We start from the raw sequence: 22,893 nt of genomic DNA, 5'->3' as shown, positions 1-22,893 counted from the left end.
AAAGGACAAGAATCGTATGATCCTTTCAACAGATACAGGAAAAGCATCTGACAAAGTACAACACTGTTTCTTGATTAAAACTCTACAGTGTATGGCTAGAGGGAACACATGTCAATATCGTAAAAGCCATCTATGAAAAGTCCACAGCGAATATCATTCTCAATGGGGAAAAACTGAGAGCTTTTCCCCCAAGGTCAGGAACACAGCAGGGATGTTCATTCTCACCACTGTCATTTAATATAGGACTAGAAGTCCTAGCCTCAGCAATCAGATGACAAAAAGAAATAAAGAGTATCCAAATCGGCAAAGAAGAAGTCAAACTCTCACTCTATGATACTTTATGTGGAACACCCAAAAGACTCCACCCTGAAATTGCTAGAATCATACAGGAACTCAGCAATGTGGCAGGATATAAATCAATGCAAAGAAGTCAGTTGCATTTCTATACACTAACAATGAGACAGAAGAGAAATTAAGGAGTCCATCCCATTTGTAATTGCACCCAAAATTTTAAGATGCCTAGGAATAAACCTAACCAAAGACACAAAGAATCTGTACTCAGAAAACTATAAAGAACTCATGAAAGAAACTGAGGAAGACAAAAAGAAATGGAAAAACATTCCATGCTTACGGACTGGAAGAAGAAATGTTAAAATGTCTATGCTAGGGACGCCTGGGTGGCTCAGTTGGTTAAGCCGCTGCCTTCGGCTCAGGTCATGATCCCAGAGTCCTGGGATCGAGTCCCACATCGGGCTCCTTGTTCTGTGGGGAGCCTGCTTCTCCCTCTGCCTCTGCCTGCTGCTCTGTCTGCCTGTGCTCGCTCTCTCTCTCTCTCTGACAAATAAATAAATAAAATCTTTAAAAAAAAAAAAGTCTATGCTACCTAGAGCAATACATACATTCAATCCAATCTCTATCAAAATACCATCAACTTTTTTCACAGAGCTGCAACAAATAATCCTAAAATTTGTATAGAACCAGAAAAGACCCCGAATAGCCAAAGGAATATTGAAAAGGAAAACCAAAACTGGTGGCATCCCAATTCCAGACTTCAAGCTCTATTACAAAGCTATAATCATCAAGACAGTATCGTACTGGCACAAAAACAGACACACAGATCAATGGAACAGAATAAGGAGCCCAGAAACGGACCCTCAATTCTATGGTCAACTAATCTTCAACAAAACAGAAAAGAACATCCAACAGAAAAAGGACAGTGTCTTCAACAAATGGTGTTGGACAGCTACACGCAGAAGAATGAGACTGGACCATTTCCTGACACCACACACAAAAATACACTCAAAATGGATGAAAGACCTAAATGTGAGACAGGACGCCATCAAAATCCTAGAGGAGAACACAGGCAGCAACCTCTTCGACCTCTGATGCAGTAACTTCTTACTACGCATGTCTCCAAAGCAAGAGAAACAAAAGCAAAAATGAACTACTGAGGGCGCCTGGGTGGCTCAGTGGGTTAAGCCTCTGCCTTCGGCTCAGGTCATGATCTCAGGGTCCTGGGATCAAGGCCTGCATCGGGCTCTCTGCTCAGTGGGGAGCCTGCTTCCGCCTTTCTGCCTACTTGTGACCTCTCTCTCTCTCAAATAAATAAATAAAATCTTAAAAAAAAAAAAAAAGTACTGAGACTTCATTGAGACAAAAAGCTTTTGCACAACAAAGGAAACTGTCAACAAAACCAAAAGACAACAGACAGAATAGGAAAAGATATTTGCAAATGCCTCGTATCCAAAAATCCATAAAGAACTTAACAAACTCAACACCCATATAATCCACTCAAGAAAAGGGCAGAAGACATGAACAGACATTTCTCCAAAGACGACATACAAATGGCTAACAGAAACATGAAAAACTGCTGAACATCACTTGGCATCAGGAAGTGATCAAAATCAAAATGAGATACCACCTTACACCAGTCACAATGGGTGAAATTAACAGGTCAGGAAAGGACAGGTGCTGGTGAGTATGAGGGGAAAGAGGAACCCCACTACACTGTTTACACTGTTGGTAGGGATGCAAGCTGGTGTAGCCACTCTGGAAAACAGTATGGAGGTTCCTCAAAAAGTTGAAAATAGAGCAACCCTATGACTGAACAATTGTACTAGGGATTTATCCCAAAGATACAAATGTATGATCCAAAGGGGCACCTACATCCCAATGTTTATAGGAGCGATGTCCACAATAACCAAATTATGAAAAGAGCCCAGATGTCCATCAATAGATGAATGGATAAAGAAGACGTGGTTCATATATACGATGGAATACTACTCAGCCATCAAAAAGATGAAATCTTGCCATTTACAATGACATGGATGTAAATAGAGGGTATCATGCTAAGTGAGATAAGTCATTCAGAGAAAAGTAATTATCATATGATCTCACTCACATGTGGAATTTAAGAAACAAAACAGAGGAGCATAGGGGAAGGGAGGAAAAAAACAAGATAAAATCACAGAGGGAGACAAACCATAAGAGACTCTTATCATAGGAAACAAACTGAGGCTTGCCGGAGGGGAGGGTGGTGGAGGAATGGGGTAACCGGGTGATGGACATTAAGGAGCGCACGTGATATAATGAGCACTGGGTGTTGTATGACTGATGAATCACTGACCTCTATCTCTGAAATTAATAATACATTATGTTAATTAATTGAATTTAAATAAAATTTTTTTTAAAAAGCTCTACTGATAGGAATAATGGTGAAGAAATAGGTACTGGTTCATCTGACACTGCATTATCTTAATGGATATATGTTTATATTTTATGAGGAAGATGGATTCCATTTAATTGGAAATTGTTATTGCTTCAAAATAATCAGTGTAATGCGATACTCTTCAATTTTAATAACTGGTTTGCTTTTTTTTTTTTTTTTAAGATTTTATTTACTTATTTGAGAGAGAGAGAGAACATAAGAGGGAGAAGGACCAGAGGGAGAAGCAGACTCCCTGATGAGCAGGAAGCCCAATGTGGGGCTCAATCCCAGGACCCTGGGCTCATGACCTGAGCCAAAGGCAGATGCTTAACCAACTGAGTCACCCAGGCGCCCTCTAATAACTGTTTTAACACAGTTCCTTAAAGCAGTTTTTAACACAGTTATTGAAATATGAAAGAAATAGACAACAGTGTGTAATACTGTCTTTTTATAATAAAGCCTTACCAAGTGTCCACTCATGGGGACACAGTTTTTCAAACTGAAGAAAATGTTGTAGTCAAAGAATACGTTGCAAGAAAAAACAAATAAACTAAAGCCTGACCTTTGAAAAATAAGTGGTAGAAAATGGCCCAATTAAAAAACAAACAAAATAAAAAAAAATAAAAAAAATAAAAAAAATAAAATAATAAAAAAAAAATAAATAAAAAATAAAAATAAAAAACAAACAAAAAAAGTTCAACCAACTGAGCCACCCTGGCGGCCCTAAAATTCTTTTTATTAAGCATCCGACTCTTGGTGTTGGCTCAGGTTATGATCTCGGGTCGTGGGACCTGCCGCACAATGTCAGGCTCCGTGCTCTGTGGGGGTGGGTGGGGAGTCTGCTGGAGAGTCTCTCTCCCCGTCTCTCTCTGCCCCTACCCCTACCACTCTCGTGTGCTCTCTCTAAATAAATAAATCCTAAAAAAAAATTTGTTTTAATTAAGTAAACTCTACCCTCAACGTGGGACTCAAACTCATGACCCTGAGATCAACAGCCACATGCTCTGCTGACTGAGGCTGCCAGGTGTCCCAAAAACACTCTTCTAAAACACCAGAATCAGGCGCCTGAGTGGTTCAGTCAGTTAAGCGTCTGCTTTCGGCTTGGGTCATGATCCCAGGGTCCTGGGATTGAGCCCCGCATGGGGCTCCCTGCTCAGCCGGGAAGACTGCTCCCCGCGCCCCCCGCTGCGGGCTGCTCCCCCTGCTTGTGCTCACTCTCTTGTCAAATAAATAAATAAAATATTAAAAAATAAAATAAAACACCAGAATCTTAAAACCTGATAATGATCTTTATAGTAATAGTTCTTGAAAAACAAAGTTGTTAATAAAGGAAATAACTTACTGACTAATTAACAGGAGATCAATCTCAGCTGGGTCAATTAAATCGATATAAGGAAGAGCGTCCATTCCTTCTAGGCCAGGGTGGATCCCGCAGTCCAGCTGAAAGAGCAGAGAGAAGGATCACAATCCCCTACGTTTTATTAACACTTACTTAATAGCCAGTATTTATAACAATCCACCAACACAATAATCAAGAGGGACTGTATACAGTAACATCCGCGATGCAATTCTTACTAAACATTTCAAATATGCCATTAACAATTCTCAATTTCCAAAACAAATAGAAAATACAGCTCACATTTAAGCCACAGGATACAAGATAAAAGACCTTCTCTTCAGCTAGTTTTTGTGGTTGCTCTAACAATGTGTGAACTCTTGTTCAAAAACTTTGGTATCAGAAGACGGTGAGCATTTTAAGTTTATGGACTCACTACTGCCAGATCTGGCTCTAGTGAGAAGACAGTAATCAGAAATGGGAAACTTACCAGAAGAGGGCAACTGAAGTATTTTAAGGCGCTGGGGAAGGAATTCTTAAAGTCAGCCATTCATGACTTACCTGTTCATTTCGGGGACATTACTAGCACAGTAATACAATAAATGACTAAAAAACTGACAATACCTGACACCTGCCTGTTCTGGAATGATTTGGAGAAACACAGAGGTGGGACCACGGGAACACCATGAGCCTTCGAGCCTTCGAAGTACCTATCTAGCGAGGACTATGTCGTCATCTCTTCTAATCCCTCTGTCTTTCAGGGAAGGAAACAGGCTTAGAGCCAGACTGCCTTGCCCAAGGTCAGGGGCCCTGATGCAAACTTAGGTATATAAGCTGCCGAACCAGGACTCTTTCACTCCAGGCTGCACGGGGGTAGTTGGAGCTCCGCGTGGGTGTGGGCACCCAGTTCCTTGGCGCTCTGCCACTGGGGGTGGGGGGACCTGGGAGGGCAGTTAGGTGGGCTTGACCCTCCAAGAGTAGAAGAGGGACCTTGAAGAAGCAATAGTTCAGGAGACCTGGTTGACAATTTTACAATCTTAGACTACATCTTCTCAGTTTAATGTTCTGTCAAATTACTAAGTCGAAGTGTATACTACTTAGTCACATTCATGTTACACAGCACAGACTACATATACCGACTATGACATTTTTCTGGGAGCTCAACAGAGAACTACAGTTCTGGAAAAGATCGAACCCCCAACCAGAGAGAACCGTACCATTGTCCCAACTACAACATAATTACCATTATTTTTCTTCCTTTGAACTCCAGGATAATACATGATCTTCCTACTTCCTGCCCAGCTCCACTGCAAACATTCAAGGGGAGAAGAAAAGATGATTAAAAACAATCAAAATCAAGCCCAATAAATCCAAACATTTTTACAATGTAAATTATGCCCCCTTTGATGATAGCACTTATTTGAGGCAGCTAAGAGTTTGAGAAACTTACACAAAGACAGGGAAGAACAGTGTCTAAATGGGAAAAGATGGAAAGTGATCCTTGGGAGCTGAGGGATTTTGCAGCTGCTAAGATGATCAGGGGAGATGGTACAGATACAAGAAACCCAAGGTTAAGCTCAGTCTTTTGAAGGTTAACACCCACACCCAGTGGTCACACACACAGAACATTCCAGAGGACAGCCTGCTCCAGGGGCTCTGGGGCCGGACGGGATAGGAGGCAGGCTTCAGGGCAACACCCCACCCTAGGAAGGCCCAGGCAGGGAGCCAGCTGTGGGGATCCCAGTCAAGGATCAGTTGGCCAAGAGGATCGAAACCGGAGTGGACAGATGAGACAGGGCGGAGCGGTGGCAGCAGCCTGCTGGACGGTGTGTGGAGCGACAGACGTCAAGGAACACATTTCCTCTCATTTTTGGCTTTTTTCTTTTTTTCACATTATCTTTGACTAATTCCATCTTTATTTCTGTAGGTCCTGAGAGGCCCACCATTGGTGACTTAGCCTCTGGCCTCCTCTCTTGGGGAAGGGTAGAAGGTCTCGGGCAGGAAGAGGAGCCAGGAGGAGGGTCCAGTGATACAACACAGGCCCGGAGAGCTGGCGAGCCTTGAGGTAGAGGTTTTCTTTCACACCTGGAAATGGGGAAGTGCTTTTTTTTTTCTTTCTTTTTTTTTTTTAATTCTGGATAATAATCTGGGGAAGGAAAGGGGGTGCCCCTATAGGGGCTTGAGGTAGGAATGCATTTGGGGCTTTGTGGGGTGGGGATGTAAATCATGATGTAATGGAAATCTGGCAGTTACGTCATGATGTAATGGAAATCTGGCACTTACACAGATGATGGGCTCATACTTCCAGGATTAGCATTTAAATGTAAACCTGTAAGCACTTCAAAATTCTTTCGTTGCCTTTAAGAGCGTAATATGTATTTACATTTTACATTATAGCTTAAATTTAAATAGACATTTTATTCATAGCCGTGCATCTCAGTCCCTTTGCCCTCTAACTTCTTATTTCAAGACACTGGATGCCAAGCCCTTCGACAATTTTCCTTTCTTCTTAAATGAGCACAACGGCCTTAAATTCCAGTTATCACAAGATGCACCTGAAGTTCAACCTTGCCTGTCTTTCCAACCCCTCACCTTCTCTGATGTCTTTCCCCACTCATCTAGGTAACATTTCACTCACTCATTCAATACCACAGTGCAGCATATGGAAATGCCATGATCTCCAGGAACCTGGGCCACTTCCTGGGAGACACACGAGGTGGCTCCCCAAGCGGAGATCCTAGCGCGGGGCGCCATGTTGATACAGAAAATCAACCGACCGTGGTGCTACCGTGAATTCCTGGCCGCCCGCTCTCTCTGGCCCACGAGGCAACCTCTTAAGCATCCCTAGCTCAGTTTCCTCTTCTGGTTTCCATAGCAACTATTTCAAACTTTGTCCCCGTTCCCCATTCTATCTTCCTCTTAACACGAGGCAAGGGCCTTCTACAGCTCATCTTTGCCTGCTTCCTTGACTTCACTTACCAACCCACCAGCACTGTGTCTCCCTCCATTTTTCCCGGAGCGATACAGCAGAGCTCGCTTACTGTCCGAGGCCCATCTCGCCGCCACGTTCTCCACTCTACATGCTCCGTCCTCCTGAGGCCCCGGACGCCGCAGCTTCACCGACTCTGGCCCTCCCATCTACTTTCGCCTCACAGCTGACATGTGTTACTGCGTTCTTGCCCGAAAATTAAAATCCTTCCACTTTGATTTCCTTTAGTTCCGTACTTCCTTTCCCCAGCCCCCTAAGAGCTGTGCTCGCTCCCGCTGCTGGTTCCTCACCTCCGGTGCCTCAGTTCCCCGCAGGCTGGCTTTGGCTAACCACTCCTCTGGATCTGTACTTGCCACGTGGCTCTTTGTTGCCAAGTGCAAATAGCCTTTCCCGCCCTTCCCTTGTTCTCTGCGCAGCCCGTCACCCCTTGCCAACATCCCCCTTTGAGAGCTTCTCCCTTGACATTTCTGAGTTGTGCTCTCATCGGTGACCCTGGTTTTTCTCCGGAGTTTCCTTCATACTCAGACACCTCTGCCCACACTTCAAATGTTAGTACTGCCAGGGGCTCTCCTTGGCCCACTTCTCAGGCTTTGTGGTCTTTGGTCTCAGGTTTTTGACATGCTGATGACTTCCCAGTCCATATCTGTAGCCCAGATGGATTTCTGAATTCCAGACCTCTGAAATACACTTGGCATTTAGCTCTTTCTCCTGGGCTATCACACTGGCACCTTATGTTCAAATGTGCCAAACTAGTTTTCACCTCAAGTCCCTTTAATTTGCTTTTTCCCCAGAATATCCCTCAGATATTGACATGATTGGCTTCTTTGTTTTATTTGGGTCTCAGTCCAATGTCACCTTCTGAGCCTCCTCTCGACTACCTTCTCTTGTTAGCCCTTCGCACAACTCTATCATAACATAACTACATGAAGCTACTCTATCTACGTGTTTACGGTTTGTTCCTCACTATGAAAATGAAGAGGCCGTATGAGCAGAGACATCGCCTATGTTGTTAACTACTATTCAGCTGCAGCACCTGATATGGAAGAAATCTCAAGAAATACTTACTGACTAAAAACTCCCAAATTATAAACTTTGGAAACATTATGCTAAGTGGGAGAAGCTGAAGCCAGTCATAAAAGGTTACATATTATATAATCTCATTTAAGGGAAATGTCCAGAATAGGCAAATCTGTAGAGAAGGAGAGTGGATCAGTGGTGGCCAGGGGCTGGGGAAGTTGGGGGGAAATGGGAGTGACTGCTGACGGGTTCAGGCTTTCTTTCTGGAATGACAAAAATGTTCTGGAATTTGATAGCGGTGATGGTTGTACAAGTCAGTGAATATAGCAGAAATCACTGAATTGTACACGTCTAATGCGTTGTATGGTATGCAAAGTATATTTCAGGAAAGCTGTTATAAAACAAAAGAATTCCCAAATTTATTCCAGACCTGCCCCAGCTCCTGCACTCCTCGAGTGAATAACACAACCTTTTACCAGTTGCCCAACCCAGGAATCCAAGGCATCCTAACACTACTCTCCACAAATACCCCTTCCAATATATCCGACGAGTTACAAAACTATAAATAAAGATTTCACTTCCTTAGTCTCTGAAACCTACTTCTTTCCAACTCACTGATGTTCGTTTCATTCATTCCAAGCTCTCACTGCTTTTCACCGGCATTATTTCAATTTCGTCCTCCTGGATTCCCACCACCAAACCCACTCTTATTCATCTGCTGCACTGCTGATAGCAGTGATCTTCCTAAGCACAGTTCCTACTATATCCCTTCGATGCTTAAGCCCTTCATTGGCTCCCTAGAACAGACATGATAAATGCCCAGACTCCTTAGTTATATATATACAAGCTGGTCCCTGACAACCTCTCCCACCTCATCTGCTAATCTTTCAACCACAGCCACGAGGAAACCAGCCACAAACTGTGACCACTCTCATTTTCACCTGCGCCACTTCTGCTGCCTGGAACATCCTTGCCCTGCACTTGACCTGTCTTCAATTCCTACTTGTTCTTTAAGGCTCAGGTCACACACTGTATTTTCCAGGATGCAGGAACTAGCCTTCTCTTCTCAACTTGTTAGAAATCCCTTTTCCATAACTCTCCCAGCACTCAGTGCATGCCGATGTGTACGTACACTCAGAATACACCACTTACTGAGCACCTACCATGATCCTCACAATAAACGAGGCCATATTAACTTCACGTGAGAAAAAGGGGTTTGGGGAAGTTGCTGTCCTAGCAAGTGAGAGAGTAGGAACTGAATTCCAAGTCTGATCCCAAAGTAAGGGTCTCCTTATTCCAAACTGTCCCTCCTTATTCCAAACTGTCCCTCCGGAACTTTTCACTTTGCACTGCAATTCTTTCTGAAAGGGTGAATTCCGTTAACTTGGCGCTGTCTTATTCGCATCTCCAGTGCTTAGTGCGGTGCTGGACACTTGCTCAGTGTCTGCTGAACACAGGAAGAGAGGGCAGGTGTGAACTAGGCAGTGGGAAACTTGCGGTCGGTTCCCAGGAGGTGCTCAACTAGTCCTTACGAATGGATGAGCAGACACCGTCTACCTTCTGAAAAACGCACAAGTGAATGAGAGGCTAACTTGTATCTAATTATATGTCTGTGAATTCAAATTGGTGTCTATCAGGAAAGGTTCTCCACAGCTGTTTCCCCCTCTTAGCCCAATTCCAGATCTGCAAAGTGTTTCCCGGGCAGAAGGCCATCGCCACCGAAAGACGAGCCTTCTCATGGACAACCAAGAGCTGAGTTTTTGTCCTTAACACCTCTGCTCTTTCCCTCTCCTGTCTTTCTTATTCTGCTAGGGTCTGAAGTCAGAACGTCAAAACTCACAGCTAACGGATTCCCTCTTTCACACCTTGCTTGGCAAACGTCAAGTCCTGGAGGAAATAATGAACACATTTAGTTCTTCACACCGCCACAGCCTAACCCAGCTCCTCCTCTCATCCTGCCGCCACCAGCATCACCGCCTTCCCAGGCTTGCCACTCTGCAGCGCCCAGGGGCCCCGACAGTTTTTCCCGCCCCCACAACATCTTCTGAGATTGAAGAATAAAGCCAAGTCCCATTCCACCTAGCCGGCCCGTTCCGATCCACGGCCCTCCAACCCCTTCAGCCTGAGAGGCCTGGCCGGCAACTGCGGACCAAGGGGCCGGCTCCAGAGGCCTGCCGGCGAGGGGGCGACCTAGAAGGCCAACCACCCGGCCACCCCGCCTCGCCTCTCACAGCCCGTGGCTTCGTTCCCTCTCTCGCTGGGCCCTTACAGGGGTCGGATCAGCAGCTGGTCACTTTCCTCAGCAGGAATCGCAGACATCTCGGAAGTCTGAAGGCCAAGCGGGGCTGAGGAACAGGTGGCGGGAGTCTTCTAAATAGAAAGCAGAGCCACGGGGAACCAATAGTAGAAAAACCCCATCTACCAAGGCCACAGCTTCCGGCACTACCGGGCCCGCGACACTAGGCCCCTCCCCTCGACTTCCGGTCGCCGGCGCTAGGGCGCGAGGTTCCTCCCCCAGCGGAGCCCGGAGATCTGGGGCGGGCTCAGGCCGCGCCTGCGCGATGTCTCGGAGGCGGGGCTCGGCGGGCGGGGCTGGGGGCGCCAGAAAAGCTGGCGCTGGAATTAGAACTGGAGCGGCTGCCCCAGCGTCGGTTCCCCCCGGGTGTCTGACCCCGACCACAGGCGGCCCCGGCGGCGCGCCGGCGGCGGTGAGGTGAGAGCCGGGCCCTGACCGAACCGGGTCTGAGCCTGGCCGGGAACGCCGGCTCCGAAGGCGGCGCGGGCGGGGAGGCCCGCTGTGGGGCGGATGGGTGGGGCCGCGGGGGCCGCGGTCTCCCCCAGGACCCGCCTTCCCGGGGTCCGGGACCCAGGCCTCGAGGCGGCGCGGCGCGGGCCTGCGGGAGGAATGCGGTGCCCCCGGTGCGCGGTTCCTGTCTGGGGTGGGCGGGCAGCTCCTGCGACGACAGGTGTCGTGTGTGGTTCTGCCCTGTGGGACTCGGCGGCGGGAGTGGGAGCTTCCGCGGGGCTGTTTCCCGAGTCAGGCTGTGCCCTGTGGGGCGTGAGGAGCACTGCCTTTTCGTGCTGCTCCAGTTGGTTTCTGCACCCGTCCCCCCTCCCCCCTTCCCTCACCGCGAAGGGCCCGGGTGGAGTGGGTCTTGTTTGCTGTCACCGTGCGCACCTGCACGCGGCAGGCACAACAGAACAGCTTGGACTAGGTGGGAAGCAGGATGGGGTCTCTCTAGGTGCCGAACTTGGCGCCATCCATGAGTAGCCTGGCGACCTTGGCCAAGTCCCTTGGAGTTTTGGCTTCTTCGTTTGAAAGGGGCTGTGCCACTGCACACTTGCTGGTCGTTAGCTAGGGCCACTGGTATCTGGAGCACCTCGCACTGGGCGATACACGGTAGGTGTTCAAGACAGGAAGTTCTTTGGATGTCATCTTCCCAGAAGGTTCTTCAGGTCATTAAGCATGTCCTCTGCCAGCCTGTGCCAGGCATTGGGGTCACAGAGGTGAATTACCTCGCCCCCATCTTTGAGAGCTCACAATGAGATAGTTCTAAGGTAGTTCTAAGTAGGCAACAGCAGGCTAATGCTAGGGTCTGGGTATATGCTCGAGGTGTGGAGTACCAGTCCCTTAGCCCAACCCGGAGGTCCAGCCAAAGCTTTCTAGTTAAGAAGCAGCCTGAACTGAGTCTTGAAAAGTGAGTAATTACCTGACTGGATAAAAAGTGCAAGGGCATTCCGTCCAGGCAGTTGGGATGGTAGGAGCAAAGCATGGAAACAGAGCAGAGTGCATGCCCAGAACCTGGAAACACTTTGCATTCCTTAGAGAATAAGGTATGAAGCTGGTTGTGGAAGATGAAACTAGAGAGGTAGATAGGAGCCCCGTCATGCAGGACCTTGTGGGTCCTGGCAGGGCGCTTTGACTTTGGTCTCTAATGTTGGTGAGTCAGCGAAAGATTTTAAGCCCGATAAGGACATCAGATTTGAGTTTGAAAGAAATCATTTTAGCTGGAGCGTGGTGGTAGATTTAAAGTGGCAGGGAGTCCCGTTGGGACACGAATTCCTTAAATGGCACGACAAACTGTGTATCTGTGCATTGTTACGGGTTCAGGATCCAGCCACTGCTATCATCAGCTGATGAAAAAGTTTCCTACACAGCAGTGGTCTAGTGATGGCAATGGCCTGTTAGAGGCGTGGATGAGCGAACTGTTCAGGTGGTAGAGTCAGTGGATCTGAGTATTTTATTCGATGTGGGGCCTGGAGGACTTTGCGCAGTTGGTGATTTCCTGGCTTCTACCAGAAATGCTAGAATTTCCTGAAAGGGAGAGAGGAGAGGTGGAGCAGATATGGAAGGGGAGATGAAGGGTTGGTTTCAGGCATTTTTGCATTTGACAAGTTCGGAACATCCAAGTGACAATCAGTATCTTTGGCCTCATTTTCATGCATGAATAATTTAGAGACAAGAATGATCTGCTTAAGAACATGCATCAAAATAGCAGCAGATCTCAAAGACTTTAATAAAATGCCTTTCCCTTCCTCAGCTCCTAGACTGGTGATGGAAAGTCTTATGGACTTGCAAAGACATGATAATACCAATGGGGTGATTTTCAAAGCATTCTAGTATTCTGGGGGCTTATAGGGATGCTTCAGGATTTCACTAGCAATAGAATCAAATTTTATTTTAAAATCGCATTTAAAATTATCACATATATTGAAACATATATATTGGAATATACATATGTTGAAACACACACTTAAGATATAATGTCCTTAAATATAATACATATCAAGATTTTGACCAATCAGAGAGTGCTAACATGTCACTTTATGCTGCTAGGTTAACCCAGTTTGTGAGGATCTGGGAATAAGGCTCTCTTGCCATCTCGTCCGTCTGAACATTGTCCCTTGAAGGCTAGGTGATCGATGGCAGCAAGTGATCCCCAGTATAGCCTGATAATTCATCTCTCTCTTTTTATATAACATGCAGCTAGTTCTCTACCTGCAGCTTATCATCTTCCTGAAACAGAAGTCTCATCCTATCACTTAACTGCTTTTTAACAGTACCTTCTGTCAAACACAAAATAAACCCCAAACTTTTCTTGTGGTTTCCAAGGCCTCCTGTGGATCTTTCCCTCCTGTGGCTCTGTCCCTCTCCCTCCTTCCTGCTCCAGTGAAAGCCACATTGGCCTGTCGCTGTTCCTTGCAGCTGGCATGTGCCCTCAGGATCTTTGCACTTGCCCTACTCTCTGCCAGAATGCTTTTCCTCCGCACTTATGTGGCCACCCTCCCTTCCTTCTTCAGGTCTCCTTACCGTTCACTTCTTCAGAGCATCTTTTTCTGTCTAAAATGCTCACCCTTCCTTGCATCAGTTGCAAATCCTGAACTTGCTTCTCCTGAACTCGCTTTTGCTTTCCTTGTATTGGTTGTTTCTAGCCATGTGTTTGGTTTTCTTGTTGGGCTGTCTCATCCCGCTGAGAATGGGCTCCCTGAGGTCAGATCAGGGGCGTTATCTCTCCCAGCACCTAAGAGATACTCCCTCAGGAATGAGTGAACAAATCAGATTTTCTTGCTACTTCACGAATCAAGCAAAAACCTAGAAATAAGTTGTATGATGGAGCTAATGAAAAAGAGGCAGCTTGGGCTTGGGGAGTCAGTCTCGGGCAAGTGGCCTAAGGGAGTGGACTGAGAATGGGGTTTCCAGATAGAGTGGAAGAAACTTCTGATGGGAGCAGGGACATTCAGTGACTGCCCCATGGTTGACTCATTTCTTTTCCTTCATCAGGTACCCCGTTCCCTGAAAAGAATTGACCATGTCAGAATGAGAGGAGGTTCTTTGTGCGCAATACCAGCTGTGGGACCTTTGAAGACAATAAAGTAGTATTCCTTCTACCGTAAGCAGATTCCCTTGTTCCCTCTGTAGAATCCAATCTTCAGTAAAAATTTGTGAGGTTATCTTACTCGTGACGCCTCCTGAAAAACAGGTGACAGGTCCGTCATCTATAAAATGCAGATTATAACCTCCCTTCCATAGGCCCGCTGAGGCTAGCAGCTGGGAGCCCCCAGCATCATATGCAGTGCAGGCGAGGGAAAGCCTTAAAAAAAAGAAAAACATCTGGAGCACCTTAATGTGTCACCAGGTTGTCGTGGGGATAAAAGTGACGCAATGTCTTTGGAAGCATTTGAACCATGAACTGTTATGCAGGTTAGTCAGTAATTTTTCAAGTATAATAGATGTGCTCCTGTGAAATGCGCAAAGATAAATTTTGTTTCCAGGGCATTAACAATGACTTAGGGATACGTGTAAGACTGACTCTGGACAACTTAAGGTCGCCTCCTTCCCTAGCCTTGTGGGAGAGAGGTGGCGCCTGGGAACATTTTTGTGTCAACTTTTACTTAAAGATCGCTCAGGACATTGACATTTCTGAGAGGCAGCCATGTCCTTTGTGTTAAGCGCCACGACCCACAGGATGCCAGCCTGAGACAGCAGCTGGGTGTCAGGATCTCCGTTGGTCAATGAGCGCGGAACCTCTTTTGCTCATTCTTGAGCTGATTAAAGAGAAGTAAAAGACGCTTGAGTGTTCCGAGTGTGTCTGTCACTTCCGAGAGCAATGCCTTTCACAGCCCCAAGTACGACAGGAAGGTTGCTGTCCTTTTGGTGCATTGGGTTGGATTTTTGAAATCTAAAAGGAAAGAAAGAATGAAGCAGTAGCGTCCAGATTTGGTGGTCAGAGGAAAAGATTTCTGTATCCAATAGGAGGAATACACTGCGGCCAGGGAAGGAATTGATTTTTATTCCTGTTGCGCATAAAGTGATCTCAAGTTGGTTTTTTTGCTCTAACCACCATTTGTTCTTCCAGGGGAGCTCTTTGGGATCCAGCTATGGTGAAAAATGTTTCGGAAAGGCAAAAAGCGACACAGTAGCAGCAGTTCCCAGAGTAGTGAAATCAGTACTAAGAGCAAGGTAGGGGTGAAGCCAGGACCGGAATCATAATGCAGTGAGCATTTGGGTTCTCGTGATTGATTCTACACAAAGCATCCTAACCACCTCAGACTAGGTGTGTTTTGACATTCATTTTTGTCACTAGAGACACAGTCTGTGCTTAATTTAATTTTCTTTTGTTCTGGAGAGTTCCTGAGGTGATTAAATTCACGAAGCCGGGTGGCACAGGGTGTGTGAATGGTCTCACTGAAACACTGAATTTTGAATGTTCTGCATGATCAGAACTGCAGGCCTGTGCAGGGGCCAGAGCTCTTGAACTCCGGGGTGTGGGGTGTGTGCGCACCACTAGAATTCTGTTTACTTAATAGTGAGTGAGTTGGATCGTGAGGCAAATGCCATGTTTAGGATGCTAAAGAAGTGGGGTCTGTGACTGCAAAGGGACCGTCGAGGCCTAAGTCCTCATCCCTGGCCCCGGTCTGTGGTTCTCAGTTTCCACCCTGAGAGCATGCAAGTGCCAGGACGCCATGAGGCCGGGGAGGAGCCTGTGGGCACCACCCCGGGTACCAGTGGCCACACCACAGGGAGTGGAGACGCACCTGACTGCCACTCGGGACTTTCACTGAGCAGAGATGCTCCTAGCCAGAACCACAGAAACTTCATGCTTTAGGAATCCTGCCTTTGAGTGGGAAGACGGAGTTTTCTTGAAGGGTTTTGAACTGAAGGTAGTCAAGGCCCTCCCTGGTGTTGGCTTTGTAGCCCTGGCGTGAGGCCCTCAGCCTGGGAAACTGGTCAGGCCCGCTTCCTGTTTTCCAGACCAGAGAAGGGATGAAGGGAGACTCGATGGCTCGCTGTCGGTGGAGTAGATTTTCGGATTCCCAAGGGAACTTGCTGGTGGCTTGAGATGGTAGCTCCAAGCCCTGGGTTCTCCGATGTGGCTGGGGGGGTAGGGACTGGAGAGGGGCAGAAGGGGCCCGCTGCGCGGGAGGACTTCCGCCGAAGATGGTGGTGACCCTCCATGTGCTCTCCAAGCCAAGTTGTGATGGCTGGGTTTGTGCTTTAGGTTGATGTAAGCTTTCCTTGCTGTCTGTTCTGGACGTGGGAAAGCAGACCAGTTTCTCCCTTCCTGCTGTGCTCGAGCAGAGAGAGATTCGCTGGGGACGGGTGGTTTCCCGCGTGGGCGAGTAGTTCCGGGCACAGAAGCCCACTGTTGCTCAGTCCGCGGGGCGAGCTCCTCCCGAAGTCCATCAGGCTGTAACAGCGTCTTCGTTCCGGTTCCCTCCCGTGTCCCGTGGAGTATGTGCCGTGTTTCCAGGGTTCGGTCCCACATGCAGCATTACGGGGAACGTCTCTGCGCCTGCAGCTCTCTTCGCACTTTACGTTTTCCTCTAAGAAGGGCAGTTCCCGAAAAAGGGAAAAGACGTATTTATAAGACCTGATGCATTTTCGCATTCACCTCGATTTACTTCTTGAACATGGAAAAAATCTGAGTATATTGCTCTTCTAATATCTAATTTTGACTTGAGATGCAAAGAAGTGAGGGACTGTGAAATCAAAAGTTTTCACAGAATGTCGTTTCCAAAGGAACAAAGCCTACCCAGAGCACAGTTCTGTGGAAGCCGCGTCAGCACGTATGAGTCTCCGTGTTTTGCTTAACAACCGTGTTGGTTTTCCTTTGCATCTCACCCTGGAAATTGTGCTCCGTCTGCCAGGTGGCCTGCACGTGACCGAGCGGGCCAGGTATACCCGTGGGACCAATGGCGGAGGCACATGGGTGGGGAGCAGGAGACCTTGAGTGGGGCTGGGCGAGTTCCCTGATGTAACCTCCGGTAAATCGGTCACCTGCTGGCTAGCTCTGCTCGTTTTATCGTGTAGAATCATACTCGCCGCCTGCATGCCACGCGGGGTTCCTTTTGGGCATCGCGTGGAAGCCAGGTGTAGATTTTCACACCCGACCCAAATACCAGGGGCCTCACCAGGAGGCAGGGGTAATGGCTTTGCTCATGTTGGGAGTGTCCACCCCGCAGTTACCTGATGTTGTCTTCTGGCGAGGGCAGGTGGAGCTACCTGGGTTTTGAAGTTTGCTGTAGAATTCGTCTTAGAAAAATCTGCCCCAGTCCATTAGTCTGCCCTGCTTTTGTCGACGTTGATGCAGCTGTCCCCGACGAGTAATGCGAATGTTTGGCAGAGAACTCGCAAGAAGACGTGTCTAATTCTGTTTGCCTTTGTGTGTGTCTGCTGCCTCTCAGTCCGTGGACTCCAGCCTCGGGGGGCTCTCCCGATCCAGCACCGTGGCCAGCCTCGACACGGACTCGACCAAGAGCTCAGGTGCGGAGAAGCTGGGACGGCTCTGCGAGGCTCACGTCCTTTCACCGAGCGGCGCGGTGAATCCCCGCGCACTTGAGGTTTTCGGTCTCTGCCGTGTCCGGCGGGAGTTTAAAAATGGCCCAAGATCTGGTGGGATGTGGGTTGATGAGAGGGGGTCGGCCGCTTGCCGCACGGGGGCGATCGGCTCTTCACGGCGCCTGGAGCACAAACGTGTGGCCAACGTCGTGGTGACAGTTCAGAGGTTTCAGACCAGCTAGGATATGGGGTGGCAGAGTGTGAGTTCTACTGGAATTGCATGGCTCGTGGGGTGCAGGGGAAGCCTCTTGCGGACTGAAAGGGTGGAGGAGCTGCTTCCGCAGAGACCCAGCCGCTGGGGGCCCGCGGGAACTCACGGTCAGGGCAGCCCCTGTCATGGACCCTTGCAAACGTGCGTGCAGCCACCTGAGATTAGTAGCTCCTTACAAATCAAAACGTGGATTCTAACCCAGGCCAGAGAACAGCTAGCATCTAATTGGAAATACAAAAAAAAATATTCCTTTTCTTGTCTACAAGAAAGTGTATTTATACTTTTCCCTTTAGAATCCTAGACTCGACAGTCTGTGGAAAGTGGGGACAACAGAGGCGGGGGATGAAGACAGGAACCATATCACGTATATAAGAGAGCACAGTAGTGTCAGGTCTAGATGCCTTAAAAATATTAAATTTTTTAAATATTTAATATATTTTTATATTTTTTATATTTAATATATTTTTATATTTTTTATATTTGGGCTTTTTTTTTTTTAACCATAAGCATAACCTAGAAGTAGCCACACAGTATCGCCTTAACGTGGCAGATAAGGGGTCGCATGGTGGCCGTGTTGGCCCTGGCTCGATTTTCTAGCACACGGTTCTTCAGCCTGTTGCCTGTGTCATGTACCCTAACATCTGCTCGTGTAAAGGGACTTCCTGTCTGGCATTAGTCTGTCTGGCATTATTCTGCAGGAAAAAACCTGTTATTATTATGTAGACCAGGTTTGCTGAGTCAGGAGAACAAGTTAACAGTGAACATAGTAAAGAGGGACAAAAAAACAAAGCTTAAATATCTTCATGTATCATGAAGGTACTCAATCATTATCCAGTCGACATTTTATTTTTCTCCTGTTTTAACTTACTCTTTTTTTTTTTTTAAAGATTTTATTTATTTATTTGACAGACAGAAATCACAAGTAGGCAGAGAGGCAGGCAGAGAGGGGGAGGGGGAGGCAGGCTCCCCGCTGAGCAGGGAGCCCGATGTGGGGCTCGATCCCAGGACCCTGGGATCATGACCCGAGCCGAAGGCAGAGGCTTTAGCCCACTGAGCCACCCAGGCGCCCCTCTCCTGTTTTAATTTACTCTTATTGAGATTTTTTTAAAAAGATTTTATTTATTTATTTGAGAGAGAGACAGTGAGAGAGCATGAGAGGGGAGGTCAGAGGGAGAAGCAGACTCCCCATGGAGCTGGGAGCCCGATGTGAGACCTGATCCCAAGACTCCGGGACCATGACCTGAGCCGAAGGCAGTCCAACCAACTGAGCCACCCAGGCGCCCCTCTTACTGAGATTTTTATACGTTTAGTATATTGTGAGTCATGGAGGAAGAGGTTAAATTCCAAGTTCTTTCCTATTACTTCAAGTAATCCTGCATTAGAATTTTTTTAAATTTTCATTAAAGGTTAAGTTCTGATGACACAGTGTTTTTTATTTGTGAAGGGATTGAGGACACTTTCTAATGTAGATATTTCTTTTGAAGTCTTACTGTTAACGGTTTTTCTTTCACCTTTAGGACAAAGCAACAACAATTCAGATACCTGTGCGGAATTTCGAATAAAATATGTTGGTGCCATTGAGAAACTGAAATTCTCTGAAGGAAAAAGTCTTGAAGGGCCTCTAGACCTCATCAATTACATAGATGTTGCCCAGGTAAAAAAAAAAAAAAAATTTTTTTAAATTTTAGAACATTCTAGAGAATCACTTTTATCGCTGTTAAATATTTACCAAGCACTGTGATCATTGGTAGTACATGGTGCCTAGAGATGGGGAGTCCCACGGGAACAGAGAGTTCTTTCCTTCAAAAGTAGCACTTTTTACTCTGTCGGGGCTCACTGCCTTGTTTAAATGAGGAGCTGAGCGCGGTGACGGGTTATATACACCGTAGGTCTGTCTTTGAAAACTTCTGCCGACCTTTCCAGATCTCCCCCCAACTAGCCACCGCCCCTCCAGTAACGTGTCTCCTAGCGGAGGTGGCGTGTGCGGGCCCTCACACCGTTAGCAACCAGAGTTGAGGGGAGGTGGGCTTCCAAACATATCTCGGTCAAGAATTTCAAAAAAAGGAAACAATTATGAAGGAAAATTAAGAATGAAAGTGACGACCAAGCCAAGGTGTGAAGTCAGGGCCTCAGATACTGTAAGATCTGTACCCCTGCCAGTGTGGGAGTGGATGGGCCGAAGACAGTTAGTGCTTCCTGAGTTTCCAGAAAATGCCATCGCAGGTCTTTGTGTTTGTTTAAGCAAAGGGTCATCACCACAAGGGGAAGAGTCCCTCGCTCGTTCTTAGAGCTCTGGTTGCTCTTCGGGCTGTGTGGCTGGTGACTCGTGGAGGAACGGGTCACTAAATTCATGGCTTCGTGTCCTCGGAGAGCACAAGAGGTCTCTCCCGTCTGAGGGGAAGCAGCCGGCAAATGTGTGTCCCACGAGACCTCTTGCTGGTCCGGGTGCAGGCAGTGTCCCAGCGTTTGGTTTGGCATCTGTCATCCCAACGAGTACAAGCAAGCCCTCCCCAAAGTATGACACTGAAAAGGTCGCTAATGACATTTGCGCCCCAGAAGTGCGCGAGGATTAGCTTCCTGCCATCGGGACTGCTGAGCTGCTCAGGGCCCGTAGACTTCGGGCCTGTCGAAATCCCCTCAACACACTCGTGTTGGTGTATCCCAGCTCTTGATTCTTGGAGTGCTCGAGCCCTCCTGTGAGAAACCACTGGCCAGGAGTTACCGTAGCCACGTGAGGACCCAGGAATCGGGGCATGTGGACATGGCTGCTCTACTCGAATTTCTTCAACACGGGCAGGTGGTTCCACACAGACAGCTCAGCACGGACATCGACTGATGACCCACTCTCTCCGTTCTGTTGTGTATTAGGCAAGTTAGGCGGCGTTCTGGTTTAGGGGGTAAACCTGGATAATCTGCTGGGAAGCCATCAGCTGTCACCTGCTGCTTTGTTTCCCAGGAACCGCACATCAGGCTCACAGCCCCGGGATGTGGGGGCAAGCGGACGTGCCTGCCGACTGGGACGGATGTAAAATGGCTTTCAGGAGTGGGTCCTGCAGCCCTTTCCTGATGGTTTCCTGTGCTGACGTCAGCACAAGCCTTGAGTATTTTGACAGCTAAATAGCTTTATTTTTCTAATGTGAATAAGCCTTGCTGGGATCTGTGAGAGGGATCGCCATTTTAAATTAGGGATAACATCAAGACAAATGGCTGTGAGACTTGCTCAGGTCTGTGGACCGTGAAAACCAAACCAAACCAAACCCTGGAGACAGTTTTTCTGCCTCATTGAGGAACAGTTTTTGCTGGGCTGTTGTGAACCCGCGTTCTTGAAAGGGTTTGGATTTGTGATGGCCAGATGTAAAACTTGACTAATCAGATTTACGGATTTACGGATTTTTAACGTAGCTCACGTGATTTATTTTTACTTCAAAGCAAGATGGAAAGTTGCCTTTCGTTCCTCTGGAGGAAGAATTTATCATGGGAGTTTCCAAGTATGGTATAAAAGTATCATCATCAGATCAATATGTAAGTAAAAGATTTTATTTATTTATTTGACAGACAGAGATCACAAATAGGCAGAGAGAAAGGCAGAGAGGGGGAAGCAGGCTCCCTGCTGAGCAGAGAGCGTGATGCAGGGCTTGAGCCCAGGACCCTGAAATCACGACCTGAGCCAAAGGCAGAGGCTTTAACCCACTGAGCCATCCAGGCGCCCAGTAATAGAGTTTATTAGGGGAAAAGTGGGTTCCAGGCTGGGAGTCAGGCTGCTAAGGGCCCACTTGTTCTCTCTGCTTGTTTGCAGAACTGTTGGTTGGTAAACAATCCTGGCAGCTGGTCTTAAAAAAATGATCGATTTCTTAGGGTGACTGAAGAGAGGCCTCCTTGTGCTGCTCCCGGATGGCGGGGGCCCCCCAGCCAACACCCCCCACTGTGGGCCCCTGATGCTGTTTTGGCTTAGGAAGCTGTTTTGGCTCAGGGCAGCTGTCAGCTTGGGTGCTGGGCACAAAGAATAGGACCGTGAACTCAGATCTTACTCCTGTCTTTCTGGAATCTTAAGTAGGAAGGGATAACCCTGAAGGCAGACGGCCCCATAACTGACCATTCTGGAATATCTCTTTGGCGGGGAAGAAAACCTCTACCACTGTTTTCTGCCAGATGTGTAGATACACTCTGCTCAGAGCCTCACAGTAAATTCCGCTCAGAAGATGCCCATATGTCACGTTTTCCTTCCCTCACTTCCCAGGACGTCTTACACCGGCACGCTCTATATTTAATCATCCGCATGGTATGTTACGATGATGGCCTGGGGGCAGGAAGAAGCTTACTGGCCTTGAAGACCACCGATGCCAGCAACAAGGAGTACAGCCTCTGGGTCTACCAGTGCAGCAGCCTGGTGAGGTTTCCTGCCACCTCGCTTGGTCCCATTCATAGGGGGTGGGTAGAGCCAGAGGAGACCGCCCGCGTGGTCAGCGGCTGGAGACATGGCAGCCACGGGCCGGCTGATGCTCGGGGTGGGCCGGCTGCCCGGGCCTGTTGCGCGCATGGTCAGTTGGGCCAGGATTAGCACTCACCTGTGCAGTTATCCCAAGGGCAGGGCAGCCCCTCCTGGTTGTCGCCGTCGTCCCCAAAGGCCCAGTTCCTACACGTTGCCTGCAGGGGCTTCTCCCAGAGGGAGCGCGGGAGGCAGTCCAGGGGACGTGGGGACCAGCCCTCCCAAAGCTGTTGGTGTGCAGGTGGAGGGGAGGTGCTGAGAGGGGCACATTTATATATTTGCTGGCCACGCTAATTTAGGAAGAGGTTGGTGAAGTCTCTTACGGTGTGTTTTTCACTCACCGCAGGAACAGGCACAAGCCATCTGCAAAGTTTTATCCACCGCTTTTGACTCTGTATTAACATCGGAGAAAGCTTGAATTCTACAGCCCAGCGGAAGCCAGCCTCGTGCGGAAGGGCAGTGGGTTTCCATGTGCAGTGCTGAACTACTCTGGAAGTCGAAAGTGATCCCTTGCTTGAGATTTTCTGAAGAAAACCAGTGTATAAAATAGTGGTCATTTGCTTTTCTATTAAAATGTCTTATTACAGTTAAGTCTCAATGAGGTTGTCTGCTTTCTGGGACTAAAAAAGAAACCTCACCTGTCACTTTTATTTATGAGAGAGAGAGAGCAAGAGAAAGCACAAGCCGGGGTGGGGGCAGAGGGAGAAGCAGACTCCCCGCTGAGCAGGGAGCCTGATGTAGGGCTCGATCCCAGGACCCCGAGATCATGACCTGAGCAGAAGGCAGAGGCTTAACTGACTGCACCCC

The 22,893-nt window shown here is 47.8% G+C and overlaps 2 protein-coding genes across 4 annotated transcripts in view; one reads left to right on the top strand and one right to left on the bottom strand.

The window, feature by feature from the left end:
• Positions 1 to 10,513, bottom strand: part of CPSF3 (cleavage and polyadenylation specific factor 3) — a 47,468-nt gene extending 36,955 nt beyond the window's left edge. The window contains exons 1-3 of the mRNA XM_047744557.1: positions 10,319 to 10,513; positions 5,287 to 5,350; positions 4,050 to 4,147 (exon numbers count right to left, since the gene is read on the bottom strand). Coding sequence (XP_047600513.1) covers positions 4,050 to 4,147; positions 5,287 to 5,350; positions 10,319 to 10,368 — 212 coding nt within the window. The 5' untranslated portion in view covers positions 10,369 to 10,513. The remainder of the gene's footprint in view (positions 1 to 4,049; positions 4,148 to 5,286; positions 5,351 to 10,318) is intronic.
• Positions 10,514 to 10,607: 94 nt separating this feature from the next.
• On the top strand, positions 10,608 to 22,684 carry ITGB1BP1 (integrin subunit beta 1 binding protein 1). 3 transcript variants are annotated; one of them, XM_047744560.1, is made up of 8 exons: positions 10,608 to 10,762; positions 13,832 to 13,923; positions 14,907 to 15,010; positions 17,236 to 17,314; positions 19,118 to 19,254; positions 21,030 to 21,122; positions 21,838 to 21,987; positions 22,433 to 22,684. In XM_047744560.1, the coding sequence occupies exons 3-8, from the start codon at positions 14,939 to 14,941 to the stop codon at positions 22,502 to 22,504; spliced, it is 603 nt and encodes a 200-aa protein (XP_047600516.1). In that variant the 5' UTR covers positions 10,608 to 10,762; positions 13,832 to 13,923; positions 14,907 to 14,938; the 3' UTR covers positions 22,505 to 22,684. The 3 variants fall into 3 exon arrangements, with proteins under 3 accessions (XP_047600516.1, XP_047600514.1, XP_047600515.1); XM_047744558.1 differs by having other exon boundaries at positions 13,832 to 13,940; XM_047744559.1 differs by having other exon boundaries at positions 13,832 to 13,982.
• Positions 22,685 to 22,893: the final 209 nt, after the last annotated feature.

The sequence above is a fragment of the Lutra lutra genome, chromosome 9, assembly GCF_902655055.1.
Source record: "Lutra lutra chromosome 9, mLutLut1.2, whole genome shotgun sequence".
Classification (NCBI taxonomy): Eukaryota; Metazoa; Chordata; class Mammalia; order Carnivora; family Mustelidae; genus Lutra; species Lutra lutra.
This window is presented reverse-complemented; position numbering and strand designations above follow the sequence as displayed.